Source organism: Coniosporium apollinis, assembly GCF_000281105.1.
Source record: "Coniosporium apollinis CBS 100218 chromosome Unknown supercont1.5, whole genome shotgun sequence".
NCBI lineage: Eukaryota > Fungi > Ascomycota > Dothideomycetes > Coniosporium > Coniosporium apollinis.
The window spans coordinates 226538-240904 of record NW_006913267.1 but is presented as its reverse complement, the minus strand read 5'-3'; the positions used below and the strand labels follow the sequence as shown (position 1 = coordinate 240904).

General features: G+C 58.0%; 5 protein-coding genes across 5 annotated transcripts; 3 read left to right on the top strand and 2 right to left on the bottom strand.

Moving 5' to 3' along the window:
* Nucleotides 1–465: 465 nt before the first annotated feature.
* Nucleotides 466–2374, top strand: W97_01429 (uncharacterized protein; the record flags this gene model as incomplete). Its single annotated transcript, XM_007779336.1, has 2 exons — nucleotides 466–1576; nucleotides 1635–2374. 2 exons carry the CDS (start codon nucleotides 466–468, stop codon nucleotides 2372–2374), a joined length of 1851 nt encoding a protein of 616 aa, XP_007777526.1.
* Nucleotides 2375–2643: 269 nt separating this feature from the next.
* Nucleotides 2644–4041, bottom strand: W97_01428 (uncharacterized protein; the record flags this gene model as incomplete). The annotated part of the gene is made up of 5 exons (XM_007779335.1): nucleotides 2644–3007; nucleotides 3089–3405; nucleotides 3471–3565; nucleotides 3645–3778; nucleotides 3938–4041. The coding sequence occupies 5 exons, from the start codon at nucleotides 4039–4041 to the stop codon at nucleotides 2644–2646; spliced, it is 1014 nt and encodes a 337-aa protein (XP_007777525.1).
* A 446-nt stretch (nucleotides 4042–4487) lies between these two features.
* On the bottom strand, nucleotides 4488–7265 carry W97_01427 (uncharacterized protein; the record flags this gene model as incomplete). Its single annotated transcript, XM_007779334.1, has 3 exons — nucleotides 4488–5611; nucleotides 5668–6610; nucleotides 6666–7265. The coding sequence occupies 3 exons, from the start codon at nucleotides 7263–7265 to the stop codon at nucleotides 4488–4490; spliced, it is 2667 nt and encodes an 888-aa protein (XP_007777524.1).
* Nucleotides 7266–8192: 927 nt separating this feature from the next.
* On the top strand, nucleotides 8193–9800 carry W97_01426 (uncharacterized protein; the record flags this gene model as incomplete). The annotated part of the gene is made up of 3 exons (XM_007779333.1): nucleotides 8193–8699; nucleotides 8849–9246; nucleotides 9305–9800. The coding sequence occupies 3 exons, from the start codon at nucleotides 8193–8195 to the stop codon at nucleotides 9798–9800; spliced, it is 1401 nt and encodes a 466-aa protein (XP_007777523.1).
* A 1735-nt stretch (nucleotides 9801–11535) lies between these two features.
* Nucleotides 11536–13935, top strand: W97_01425 (uncharacterized protein; the record flags this gene model as incomplete). Its single annotated transcript, XM_007779332.1, has 1 exon — nucleotides 11536–13935. One exon carries the CDS (start codon nucleotides 11536–11538, stop codon nucleotides 13933–13935), a length of 2400 nt encoding a protein of 799 aa, XP_007777522.1.
* Nucleotides 13936–14367: the final 432 nt, after the last annotated feature.

The window sequence follows — 14367 nt, the reverse complement described above, 5'->3', positions numbered from 1 at the left end:
GTAGATAGCTCTGTCGCGACCTTGTACAGCTGGCACGCCTAAGTGAAACCATCACCAGCACAGCTTGTTCGATATGCGCTTTGCAGGTTGATCAACTGGTGAAGTTGCTGTGAAGGGAAGGAATGGCCGCAGCTGCTGTAGCCATGAGCTCGCAGGGCGAACATTTCTCCGGACGTTGAGCCTCTGCTGTGACTTCCTGAGCCAGTTCCCCGTACATTCACGCATCAACGCCGCATTCCCCACCAAATCACCGCGAAGCAACCGCCTGGACAGTATATGCGCCTCTGGACGAAACTCGGCACAGGCAGAATCCGAGGACCGCGTACACGTCGATGAGCAGCATCAGGAATCGCAGCAGCAGCGCTTGTGGGATCGTACACGGAGAGAAGCAGGCCGGCTAGGCGGACGAACAGGACGAGGAGAAGAAGAATCCGCAGATAGACCTCACGTTCACCACCGTCCATCATGGCGACCCCGACATATCCTCCGCCGCCGCCGCCGCAGCAGCAGCAGACTTTCTCCCCGTACCAGTCCGCACCCAGGGTACCTTCCCCGAACGTGCACACCCCCGGTGGTCTCGCACTCCCTCCGAATAAGCGGCCTCGTCTCGACACGAATCCTTCTTCACCGTACGCAACCTCGCCCGGCTCGCCTTACCTCACAGTGCCAACTCCCGGTCCCCCGACTCCAGCTTACGCAACCCCACAGCCTTTCAACCAACCACAGCCTTTGAACGACAACATGGCCTCACGCCCGCCTGGCTCTATGGGCCCCCCGCAACGTCCCGAGAAGCAGGAAAGGAACACGGATGTGGAGAATCTTTCAGACGCCGTAACAGCTTCAGGCATTGATCTGAGAGAGGAGGAGAACTATCTCGCCGAAACGTACCGAAACACGCACCAGAATACCTCCTTCTCCGCGTCCTTCAACTCGCACTCGTCATCTACGTTGACTCCGAATAACAGCTTCAACAACTGGTCACCAGGCGCGTACGGCGCGCACCCAGCATTCCAAGGCACCGGTCCCCTCAGTCAGCCAGCCGTCGCGCAGAGGACGATAGAGGAAGAGCTTGATGAGAAGCACCGCAGAGCCGCGCGAGCTGTAGCCGAAAGCAGGCAGCAACATCTCAACGACCCTTTCCTGCACTCCAACACCGTCCGCTACCGCCTCAACCGCCACGCCTACCAGAACGGCGTCACTCTCAATATTGAAGGACTGTTTGACAAGATCCCAGAGCGGCCACAGAATGTGTCCACTACCGTTCGTACAGGTGCGGATGATACCGGGATAGTGTCGATGAAGTCTAGCTTCCTCACGGAAAGCGCCTCTTTCGCAGATATCCTCAGCTTGCTCTCCCTGGCGACGAATGAGCGGCTGCGTGGGATCCTCGAGGACGCGCAACAGCTCGCGCGAAGTCGCCAAACCAGCTCCAACGGCATCGTACCCCCAGATTTCTCCTCCTTGGCCACTGCCAACGGCACCGTCGAACCCACAACCGCCGCGCCCACCTCTGTCACCAAGACATCCTGGGACGCGCCCGACAGCGCCGTCAGCCCCATGACTATCCCGTCGAAGCGTATGTATCTACCTACCAGTCCCACCCCACTACCAAAGCTGACATCCGCCCTCTCCAGGCCCCCTCTCCGACACTCAAACCCAGCACCCCCGTCTCCCAACCCTCCCAACGCCCCCACCCGAACCTACGATCCGCATCACCTCGCCCCTCGCCCCCGCCCTCGCCGCCCTCACCACCCGCGCCCGCAAACACGAAGAAGCGCGCCTCCGCGCCCGCGCAAAGCGCCTGCGCGCCTCGGACGCCTCCGCCGACCCAGCAGCAGATACCCCGCCCGCGGCGCTCATCGCGCCGGAGCAGAAACTCTCGAAGAAGGAGCGCGACCGCATCGCGAAGGCGGGACAGACCGAGGACGTGCTGCATCGCAACGCCAACACAACCGCGAGCATGGCGTTGGGCGGGTTTGGGAAGAAGTATAGTTGGATGAGCGGCGGTGCCGCGGGTGGGGCAGGGGCGTCGAGGTCAGGAACGGCGACGCCGGCGAGGCTGAGTACAAATGTGGGCGGTGCGGCGGGGCTGGGGGGGCCGGTTGGGGGGGCGGGGCCTGCGGTTGCTGCTGCGGCGCCGGTGGATAAGGATCTTAGGGCTAGGGAGAACAGGATGGGGGTGTTGAGGGAGGACGGGGAGGCGGGGAGGGGTCTCCAGTGGAGGGACGTTGTTGCTGCGCTGGAGGCGGATGGGAGGTGGAAGAAGAGTATGTCCAGGGTGTTGAGCCTGGGGGAGGAGGAGATGAAGAGGGTTGCTACCATGGCGAGAGGGCCGGGTCCAGGTCCAGGTCCGAGCTCTGGTCCGAGATACTAGGTTGGTTTGTACAGTGGTTGCGAAGGGCTTGCGCTAATGGCGGCGGGCACGGGTCAGGGTGGCATAAGGCTGGGCACTCCCATCGGAACCGACATGCTCCAAATTCGACAGCGGGACAAGGTTCAGGGTGATGGCTTCGTAAAGGAGCAATCGTTCGTATTCTCAATCAGCTACAATAGCTACTTGGAGCAAACCTACAACAGGCTCCACCAAGCATATCTACACCATCCTGGTATCTCAAAGTTCTATAAGCACCCAGCCCACCCCCCTCAAATCCCCCGATTGAACTCTACCATCCCCCCCTCGCCCCCCTTATCCCAGAACTCCTCCTCCAGCTTCTTCGCACTGATAGCCTGTCGCTGCGGAAACACACCCAGCGCGAGCGGCAGCGCAAATATGCTCGTCGCCAAGATCAGACCCAGGTTAACCGGCAGCACCATCCTGGGCCGCTGGCGCAACCACTCCGTGCGCTGCAGCCGCACGAGGATGAGCGGCGGGAGCACCATGATAGGCGTAGCATTCATGACGCGAGAGAGCGCCGTCTCCGAGACAGCGAGGCGGGCAGCGATTTTGGACTTCCCGAGGCTGGGCGGGGCGCTGGGAGGCGTATTTGCTTCGATTCCGCTGTCGCCGCTGTCGCTGATGCGCTCGTCGGAGCCTTCCGCTTCCGCTCTTCCTTCTGTGGCCGCCTTCCCAGCGTCGCTGCCACGAGACGCTGCAGCGGGAAACACATCAATCCCCCTCCTCATCTCCTCCCCGCGCATCAGAAACACGTTCAGCGCGCCCGCGCTCGCGACCGCCGCGAACGGCACCAGCCGGCCCAGCGTCGTGCGCGCGGCGGGACTGAGTCGCTTGAGCCGCGGCACTAGCGCGTTCAGGCCCAGCGCGACGGAGCACGATGCGCCGACTGCGAGCAGGTAGGATTGAATTAGCGTCGAGGTGCTGAGGGGGGAGGACTTGTTGGCGTTGGCGCTGTTGATGCAGACGTTGAGGGATTGGTTCGTTATTTGCCAGCCGAGTGTGCCGAGGGTCTGGTTAGGGGGTTAGCGAGACTTGTGGCGGGTTGGAGGGTAGGTAGGTGAGGGGGAGGGCGCACTCCGAGACCGGGGGTTAGCATGCCGGCTGTTACGACGAGGTTGCAGAGGACGAAGCTGGACATGCGGAAGGGGAGGAAGACGGGTTCGCCGGTGTCTGCGAGGGGCTCTTGTCAGCGCTGCTGTCCACGTTGTGCTTGATCTTGCTCAGATATGGCGTCTGGCGCGGAGCGTACCGGGATGCAGCGTAGAGTCGATAATCTTCTTCGCCTTCCATAACTCAGGCGTTATGTCCTTAATCTTGCCCTGCTTGTAGCTTGAAACGAGCTGTTTTGCATGTTCAAGGGCGGCTTGAGATGTGAAAAGTGTTCTGGCGCAGTCGTACGGTCAGCAGGTGTTCCTTTAAGTCTTCGAGGTTTCGAACAGTTGGATTTGGCGCAAACGATATAATAGTGTAGTGGACTCACCACACCTGTCATTGAAGACAGACGCTGGATGGAGCTCGGTATGCTGGCCGTTCTCTTCTCACCTCGGGTCTGAAAGATCTGCTGAATGCCGCACGCGGCCCCAGTATGTGCTGAGATTGTACTGTGACGCGGGCAGCTCGCGGTTGCCCGGGAGGGAAGAGGTCATCGTGTCGTGTGGAGATGCGCTCGGAGGCAATTGAGTTCCGTAAGGTTGGAATTGGTCTCCACGAAGACGGAGAGCTGCCGCTGGATGGCTTCACGGCTGAGGCTGGTCGGTTTGTACTGAATATCTGTTTACCTAGGTAGAGGGAGTTTATGGCGGTAAGGTTTAGCGGGATGGCAGTCGGGGTCCAAGCGGCTCCGATGTCGCATGACGCACTGCCGTTTCTGAAAGCTCCTCTTCACAGACGAGTAGTTGCAGATACGGCGAACAATTCAACTGTGTATTGGTAGCTCTGTACTATGCACGCATATATGCCACTAAATCGTGCGCTACTGCTATGTGCAAGGTGCAACCGCTTCCACCAGCTAAGACGAAGAGGTGTATAGCAACAAGAAGATGGTCTACACGCGCGAAAGAAGATATATCGACATCTAATCCCCCCCGTATATTCATTTCTTCTTCTTCCCCTTCTGCGGTGGCGGCGGCGCCGATGTCCCTAGAATCGCATCAAATGTCTTCGACGCATCTGTACTGCTTGCAGGCCTGAGCTTCGGACTGGGCGCAATGGGCGCAACGCCCGCCGGCAAAGGCAGATGCTCCAGACCCAGCATCATGACACTCTCCCTCTTGCTTCGTGTCGGCGAAGCTGGCCTTGACCCCTCTTCCTGGAACACACCCGGCGGTGGGAGCGCATTATGCAACGTCTCTGCCGCCGCCGCCGCCAGCAGGGGATCGGCAGCGCTCCATTTCTCCGCCATCTCCCAGCAGTGGGAGCGGCGATAGATGCCCTCTACGCCGTGCTCAACGACGTCGGAGGGCAGGCTCACGACGCCGCTACTGCCCGCTATGCCGTACCAGCTGCGCTGGACGCCTGTATCTTCACGCGCCCACGGGAGACTGGAACGAGGTGGCTCGCACAGAAAGTACTCGACACCTTTCGTCCACTTGATGCCTGGCGCGTCGACCACAACGTAAGGCAGGGCTTGGAGCACCGCGTACATGAAGATCCACTGCCCGCAGCGGTTGTCAATGAGCTGCTCGATGGTGGCGCCATGACCGTCTTTGCGCTCGAGCATTAGGAATGCGTCGATAAAGGGCGTCGAGATTTCACTGTCCGGATTGTAGGAATCGCCGAGTATGTTCTGGACTTGGTCGTCTTTGAGCTTCTTCTGGCGCGCTCTGGCGTCCGGCTTCACGTCCCTGCCGTACGGGTCTTTCTTGGTGGATGGAAGAGTCGGCAGTACTGGTATGTCGAACGGGATGGGCGGCAGCACTGGCGGAGAGCTGCGGTCGTATTCGCTTAGCACCCTGCGAAGGGCTCGGGCTACTACGTCCTCGGTGTCGTCGGCACCGTCATCTGCGGAAGCCGCATCGACCGTCCGGGTGGTCAAGGACGTGCGGTCAACAAGCAGGTCGTAGAGATGAGCGAAGTCGTGATACAGATCTTTGAGCACTAGGCGATTCAGGCCGCTAGTCTCAAGATCGTTTTTCTTTGAGCTCGCCTTTGGTGGCCAGGACCCGTACTTGTGCTTGTAATAACCCATGAGCCATTTTCTGGTCGACATGAAGGATGCTGCAGCGAAAGTCAGCAGCTGTCACATCTTCCGACTCTATAAAGGACTAGCCTACCTTTCCACGCACTGAAGCGAACCATCTTGCGCTCGTCCGCCGTCTTGCTGTTCATGATACCCGCAAATATAGCAGGAAAGTCAAAATCCTCCAACCGGCTATTAATATTCTTCAGGCGAATGTACAGATCCATTGAAGCCCTCTCCATACGGTTTCGGGTAATGGGGCTGATGAGTTGGAATTTCGGGCTGTTCAGGTTCGTGAGCTCCTCGTATTTACCCACTCCATGTACAAAGGCCTCGTTGTACAACACGGTCGACCGCATGCGCTCGCCAAGCACTATACCTTCGATGGTCTTCTCGCGACTGCCTCTGACATCCGCCAACTGCAGCTCGTCGACGTAATTATCGAAGCTGATAGATGCCACTTCGCCAAAGGTCGAGCGGTCTAGGTTTGTAAAACCGTAGGCATTAAGATGTTCTGAGATGTTCATGAAAATGGAAAAGACACTGGAGCGCTTCTCCGTCGCTACCAGTGATTGTCCAACAAGAAAAGCGAAAAGATTGCGTATTGAAATTAGGGTATCAACATCTTCCGGCGTGGCTCTTGGTTCCGCACCGCGGTCCGATGGCAAAGCCCCGTCAGTGCTCAGCTTCAATGGGAGGTACAGGTGAGTCTCGGCTGGGCCTGGTTCCAACCCGTCACTCATTGGTCGGGAGCCTTTCGAGTCGCCGAGGCTTTCCGTATCTGCCATACTCACCGGCGACCTAGGAGGCGTAGGAATGGCAACAGACAGGTTGTCCATCATATGATCTAGCGGTTGTTGCTTCCAAACGCTAGACTGTGGCGCAGGTTGACTATAGACGCTGCCATACGCTAATCTCGTCATTACGGGCGAAGCGTTGATGTGTGAGCGGTCGATGCAGAAGGAGGGTCCCTTGCCCGATGTCCGGGGGAAGAGATAAACGAACGTGTCACCATGCTCGTCCCAGAGTTCTGGCACCTGGTACGACCGGATTAGCTCCTCGACTTCTCGGTTGCGCGAATACTATTCTGACCTTCTCTGCACCTAACAACAACGACAGGTTGTACGGCAGCTTCGTCTCGTGTCCGATCACCCAGGCTAAGGGGGCGTGTTCCTGAGGACCATGCTTGTCCCGCGAGCCTCCGCCAAACCAGCTTCGACGCTTTGGCTTTGCTTGACTCTGGTTGTTGTATGATACGGGCGGCCCCATGTTCCTGCTATCGTGTCGCGGAAGGTCAAGCGTAGGGGTCAGAGGTCTACTTGGTGGCCGGCTGCCAGGCCGCGATCGAACAGGCGACTCGTCCCGATAGAAGGCATCGTTATTTGGCGGAGGGAGAGCGGCGCCGGTCTGCGCCGGATCGACGGGATTGATTTGCCCACGTCTTGGTGATGGAGAGGGATATGCGACGGGCGAGAGCAGCTGACCGGAGGGCACTCGCTCGTGGGCAGCTTTGCTCAATCGCTTCGGACTCGTCCTCCTACTGGGAGAGAGCGATAGGCGCGCGGACCTTCGAGACGAGGAGGACTCAGATTTCCCATCATCTAGACTGAATGCCGGCTCGGAGCCAGAACTAGAGAGCGAGAAGAGCGACGAGAGGCGGTTGGAGGATCGGTCTCTCTTCGAAGGGTCCATGGCCGGGAAGCGATTGCGGGCAGGACGGGGAGCTGCAGTCAAGCAGTCGTCTTGTCTGATCCAAGCGGCCGAACTGGTCGCACGGGGAGATGGAGAAAATTGTTGTTGTTGGCCGACAGGCACCAAGACGGTTTAGCAGGCCCGGGATCTGGCTAGGTACCGAGTTACGCAACGAGAGAACAGGTTCGCGGACCGGCCGCCGCCGCGTGGGGTTTAGGCTGAGCGTTCTTACGGCGCAGTGGCTTGAGGCGTTTGCAGGTTTTCTTGCGCACGGCAGAGAGCGCGTGGGCGATGCGGAGCCTGGATTCGCTCAACATCGCGACCGGCTGCGTGCGGGCTGGAGGCTCTCTCCAAAGACTGTGACATCATGCCTCCGCCGACCTGCACAACACAGCAGACGGGAAAGCAGAACGCGCGTGGCAGGTGGCAGGTGGCAGACGCCGTTGCCGAGTGTTTTGGCAGCCGTGGCAGCGACCCCTCTGTTTTGGTGCTCAAGCTATCGATAAGCCCAACAGCAAACCCGGAACGTGTGTCTCTGAAGCGTTGTCGAATCTTCCCAGCAGTATTCAGGTTGTGCGTTGTGTTCTCATGTGTCTGTGTAGACGCCTGTCATACTTCCCTCGAGCACGCCGTGCCTGACAAGGCTGCAATTGAACGCCGGGTGTCGCCCTTCACCATGGCGCGACACCGAGAAGAGAGCCGCCTCCAATGACGTGACGAGTACCCAAATAGTCATTTACTCCACCTCGGCAGCCTGCAGCGCCGTTGCGGAAGGCAACAGAAGGAGCGACTGTGTTGTAAGCTGTCAAACCCAAACTGCCGAACAAGTTGCGATTTGAATACCTAGAATAGACAAACGGTTGGTTCATCTTCTGCAGGGTCGCGGGAGAGTCGTACGCCCCGGATATCTACTCGTATTACACACAGATGACGACGCCCGAGGATCTCGAGATGAGATCTCACCCAAAGTCGCTCATCAACCTCCTCAGAGGCTGGCCGAACCCGTCGCTCCTGCCAGTGAACCTGCTTCAGACCGCTACGAAGAAAGTCCTTGCAGACAGAACGATTGCCGACCCTGGGCTACTGTACGGACCTGATACTGGCGACCCGCGTCTCAGAGAATGCGTTGCGAAATGGCTCACAAAATTCTACAAGCCGGCTCAGCCGATCTCACACGAGAGGATCACCATCACAGGAGGAGCGTCGCAGAACCTGGGCTGCGTGTTGCAAGTCTACTCTGACCCGGGCTACACTCGCAATGTCTGGATGATTGCGCCTGCGTACATGCTGGCATTCCGCATCTTTCAGGACTCTGGCTTCCATGAAAAGCTGCGGGCTGTACCAGAAGACGAGGAAGGGGTGGACATCCAGTACTTGCAGCGGCAGATGAGGAAGAGCGAGGAAAGAGCAAAGTCAGAGGGTAACACCGCGCCGGTATGTTGTGATTTGATTCTCTCTATCATAAATGCCACAACCGTTTGACTTGTCCGTGGCCGGTTCGCTGTCCGCTCTCGAGCAGCTTGCAACTATGTCTGCGAACGAAGCCTTCAGACGTATATGAAAACATTACTGACCTTAACCAGAAGTTCAAACCGTCGAGGCCGTACGGCAAGATCTACCGTCACATCATCTATGCAGTTCCAGCCTTCTCAAACCCGTCTTCCAGGACGATGTCTCTTCAACGACGTGAGCAGCTCGTCCGGATAGCGAGACAGTTCGATGCTCTCATCATCACCGACGACGTGTACGACTTCTTGCAGTGGCCAGCAGGTACGACGACTGACCAGTCCTCGCTGGAGAGCGCGACTCTACCACGCATTGTCGATATTGACCGGACTCTTGAGGGAGGAGCAGAGAGAGAGGGAGCGGACGGCTTTGGCAACGTCGCCAGCAATGGCAGCTTCAGCAAGATCGCGGGGCCAGGTCTGCGAACAGGTTGGGTCGAAGGGACAGAGAAATTTGCCTACGGAGTCTCGCAGACGTAAGTGCATCACACATGGCCCTCTCGCTCGTAAGCTTTGCTCATGTGGTTAAACTAGGGGCACTACGGCATCAGGCGGCGCCCCATCTCAGTTGACCTCCACGTACGTGGCCGAGCTTCTAGAATCTGGAGAGCTGCAGAAGTACATCTTCGAGACGCTACAGCCTGCCTACGCCGAGCGTTTTCGCACCATGCTCAAGGCCATCGAGGAACACCTCCTTCCGCTTGGAGTGTCACTTCCGCAGTCAGACAGGCAGGTGGTTGGCGGCTACTTCATGTGGCTCTCACTGCCGCCGCCGTTGCAGAGTAAGGCGGTAGCGCAACGTGCTAAGGCTGAGGAGAACCTCATCGTTGCCCAAGGTGAGCTTTTTGAGGTTCCCGGCGACTCTGAGAGCGCTAGCTTTCCCCATGATCTCCGCCTGTGCTTCGCGTGGGAGAGTCTGGAGAACATTCGAGAAGGCATCGCGCGCCTGGCCCGTGTCGTTAGCCAGATGCAGCGGAAGGGCGCGGGCGGGGAGACCATGGCACCTGCGACGGAGAACGGCCACAAATAGGCAGGTGGAATGCTTGGTAGCAGCACTGGTCAAAGTGCAAGCGTTTAGTTCTGAGCATCGTGTGAAGCGCACTAGGATGTGTCCTTCAATCACAAAACGGGCAGCCGAGCAGAAACGCAGATTAAGGCAGAATAGATTGCCTCCATGCATGAGATCTCTTGTGCATGCGGGCTGCTGCATGGCCTCCCCACAACGCCGGTGTGGGGTCAGATGCACCCCAGACGCGCCAGCGCCATGTACGACGTGTTGCATCTATCGCCTGACAGGGCTGTGTCTGTGAGACTTTGTCCAAACGTCAGGTTCGGAATGGATTTTTTTTTTTGGAAGAACGCAGCGAAAGCCGCGCACCTGAGCGAACAGCACACGCGCGACCGTACTTCGGGGAATGTTCTGGCCGCGCCGGTGGTGCACTTGTGAGCACTCCCGTAAACCGATGCCTGGAGTGTGTCTTTGATGTTTCCATTGTAATTTGGGGAGTAGTGTATCCAAGTACCTCCCTAAGTACCTACCTGCTCTATTTTGACTAGATCTGCAGCAGGGCGAGCCGCAGATGCGGACGCAGGAACGCGGCCCGCTCGTGGGCTTCGAAGCGGCGAAGAGCGCGCCAGAAGCCCTTCGGCAGCAGAGCAAATCCCCTCGGCACTCACACAACACACTGACCGACCGCTGCGGCTCAATTAAAAGCGCGTCGGGCAACGGGCCAGTCATGTGTCTCGTGCCAGCTCTGCAGATGGCGCACTCACTCACGAAACTCCGGCCGTTGCACATCCCCTTGCCGGCCGGCGCTTCGAGGCCACTCGACCACTCGCGCCGGCTGTGGCGTCTCGACCTGGAAACAATCCTAAGCCTCTTCACAGTGCACGCGACCCCTGCCATACACACGACTCTGTCACTTCATCAGACCTGCTGCCCTAGCGTTTCACCAGCCTCGACAGCACACAGCATCACTTGCCGCAGAGATGAGGGATACCAGCTGCTTGTTTGGGGACTCGCCGCGACAAGGCTGCTGAGCCACTGATCCAACATTCCTTGCACGCCTGGCCTCTGATGCCTTGGCGCAGCGCCCTACCGCGCAAGAGCAATATCCTCGATAGATTGCACAGGCAAGATGACTTTGATCATGGGGCTAAAGGTGAAGGGTCGAGAGATCCACATCCAGAAGGTAGCACCCGCACGAATAAGAGGGCGAGGGTCGATAATGACAGGGGTGACTTGATCGAGGATGATGGAATTGCTATAAATTCGGGGCAGTGGGAGCAAAGGGAGGTTCCAGGCAGGGCATCTGGTCTCCACATTTTTGAAACCAGGGACTCGTTTGGAAACAGGCTGGGACTTTGTTCTATTGTGAGTCTGGCATTTTTCTGCACGGTCTCTCCGCAGTATATATCTATGAAGATCTCCCCGTTTCTGTCAATGTAGCTCCATCGCTTTCGTGCTTTGTCCTTCGGCTCTTCAGGTTGCCGTTGTGACTGTCTTGTTTTCTGTTTCATTGTTTCACTGTTGCCATTGTCAACTCATTCACTCATTGACTGTTGATCACGTCTACAACATTCCTTAACAAGCATCCATCACTTGCACCATCTTTCGCGCTCCAACCTCTCTCTTCATATCTTTCGAAGAAGAAACTCAGCATTCATTAAGCGCACATTCCCGTCTACGGCTGGTCCACTGACGCTCAACGCGACTACCATAGTCAACACACTCTCTATCTATCAACAGAAGCAGGATCTTCATCATGGTTGCTTTCGGCACTTGCGCGCTCTTAGCGCTGCAGCTTCTTATCGCTTCTCCATTCTCAACTGCTGCTCCGTTGGCGCAGTCTAACAACAAGAACAAGCCACCTCCAAGCTACAACACCACTCAGCCACCCACTGACCTCAACTCCACTGATCCTTCCTACGGCACCTTCGCAGCCTCCAACTACTGGGTTGCGAACATCAGGCGCCAGGGCAAGGCTGCCTTTCACGGCGATGTCAATTACAAAGTCTACCGCAACGTCAAGGACTATGGCGCCATTGGTGACGGAAACGCCGACGACACTGCGGCCATCAACCGGGCTATCTCTGACGGCAACCGCTGCGGTTTAGGCTGCGATTCCAGCACTGACGACCCTGCTTTCGTCTACTTCCCGCCCGGCACGTACAAGGTCAGCAGGCCCATCATTCAGTACTACTACACTGGACTCATCGGTGATGCGCTCCAACTCCCGGTTCTCAAAGCCGCTCCCAACTTCGAGGGCATGGCTGTCGTCGACGCCGATCCTTACACGAACACCGGTGCCAACTGGTACACGAACCAGAACAACTTCTTCCGCCAGATCCGCAACTTCGTCATCGACACTACTGCTATGCCTCAGGACCGTGGTGCTGGTATCCACTGGCAAGTGGCGCAGGCTACCTCGCTCCAGAACATCCGCTTCGAGATGGTCCGAGGTGGCGGCGCCGCCAACAAGCAGCTCGGTATCTTCATGGACAACGGCTCCGGTGGGTTCATGACAGACCTTACCTTCAACGGTGGCAACTACGGCGCCTTCCTCGGCAGCCAGCAGTTCACCACCCGTAACATGGTCTTCAACGGTTGCAATACTGCGATCTTCATGAACTGGAACTGGGCCTGGACTCTTAAGTCTATCTCGATCAACAACTGCAAGGTCGGCATCGACATGGCCAACGGCGGCTTCAACCAGACCGTCGGCTCTGTCCTCGTCCAGGACAGCAAGATCAGCAACACCCCGATCGGTATCCTCACCAGCTTCAACGCCGGCAGCCTGCCAAACACTGGCGGTACCCTCATCGTCGACAACGTCGAGTTCCAGAACTGCCCTGATGCTATCCGTCACCCCGATGGCACACGAGTCTTGGCTGGCAACACCGTCGTGCAGGCTTGGGGCCAGGGTCGCCGATACGTGGGAGCCGGCGGCGAGCGCATCCAGCGCGCCATCACTCCACCAGTCAAGCCTGCCGCGCTCATGGGAGCCGGCGGCAAGATCTTCGAGCGAAGCAAGCCCCAGTATGAGAACGTTCCTGTCGCCAACTTTGTCAGCATCAAGGACAAGGGCGCCAGGGGTGACGGTAACACCGACGACACCGACGCCATCCAGAGGGCCATGAACGGGCTTGGACCTGATCAGATTCTCTACTTCGACCACGGTGCCTATGTCATCACAAGGACCATTGTTCTGCCCCCCAGGATTAAGATCACCGGCGAGTTCTGGCCGCTCATCATGGCCAGCGGCCCATTCTTCGCTGACCAGAACGCGCTCAAGCCCGTCTGGCAGGTTGGCAAAGCCGGCGAACAGGGTGCTGTTGAGATCAGCGATCTCATCTTCCAGACCAAGGGCCCAGCACCCGGCGCGATCCTCATGCAATGGAACCTCGCTGGTGCCGCCGGCGCCAACGGCCTCTGGGACGTCCACTTCCGCGTAGCAGGCACAGCCGGCACGCAGCTCCAAGCCGACAAGTGCACGAAGAACCCAGGTGCGCCGCACGGCGCCAACCCGGCCTGCATGGGCGCCGGCATGCTCTTCCACATTGCTCGCACCGGCTCCGTCTACGTGGAGAACTGCTGGTTCTGGGTGGCGGACCACGAGCTCGACCAGGCGCCATACAACCAGATCGACATCTACAACGGCCGCGGCGTGCTCATCGAGTCCCAGGGCCCCGTCTGGATGTACGGCACCGCGTCCGAACACAACGTGCTCTACAACTATCAGCTCAACAACGCCAAGAACGTCTACATGGCGCTCATCCAGACCGAGACGCCGTACTACCAGGGCAACCCTGACGCGACTACGCCGTACACTCCCCAGACCGCCATCAAGGACCCGGACTTCCGCGCCGTCAACGGTGCTGGTGTGAAGAAGGCCTGGGGTCTCCGTGTCATCGACTCGAGCGACTTCTTGCTCTATGGCGGCGGCTTGTACAGCTTCTTCGAGAACTACAACCAGGACTGCTTGAGGACTGAGAGCTGCCAGGCCAACATGGTCTCCATCGAGGGCTCGGCTAACAACGTCCACCTCTTCGGCCTCAGCACCAAGGCGTCTGTCAACATGGTGACGAGGAACGGTGTCGGACAGGTCTTCGATCGCGACAACAGGAGCAACTTCTGCGGTACGATCATGAGGTGGTTGCAGTGAGCGCGGCCTCTGGGCTGGTCGGTTGGTGGGTGGGCGGGTCTGAGGTGGTGGTGTGTACATACGCGTGGTGGTTTCTGCAAGCCTTCTTCTTCATTCCTTCGAGCTGGATCTCCATCCTTTGGAACCGTTCTACTTCTTGATCGCTCTTTTGATATCTACTGCGCGTTACGTGGCGCGCGCGTTTGGTCAGATCTTTCACGACATGGGCATGGGTCATATGCATATCATGGGGACGTTTTGTGCATAGAGAGTTTGGTGTTGCTACAGGGCGGCTTTTTGGGGGGGTTCGCTAGAAGAGAAACAGTTTCTTCTCTGCATCGAGTGTTTTTGGTGACTGAAGTGTTCGTTGTGAAGTACCGGCCTGGACTGCAGTGTCATAACACCGGGGTGACCGGCACTTGTAATCAAGTGCTTGTGAGAATGTGACAGACT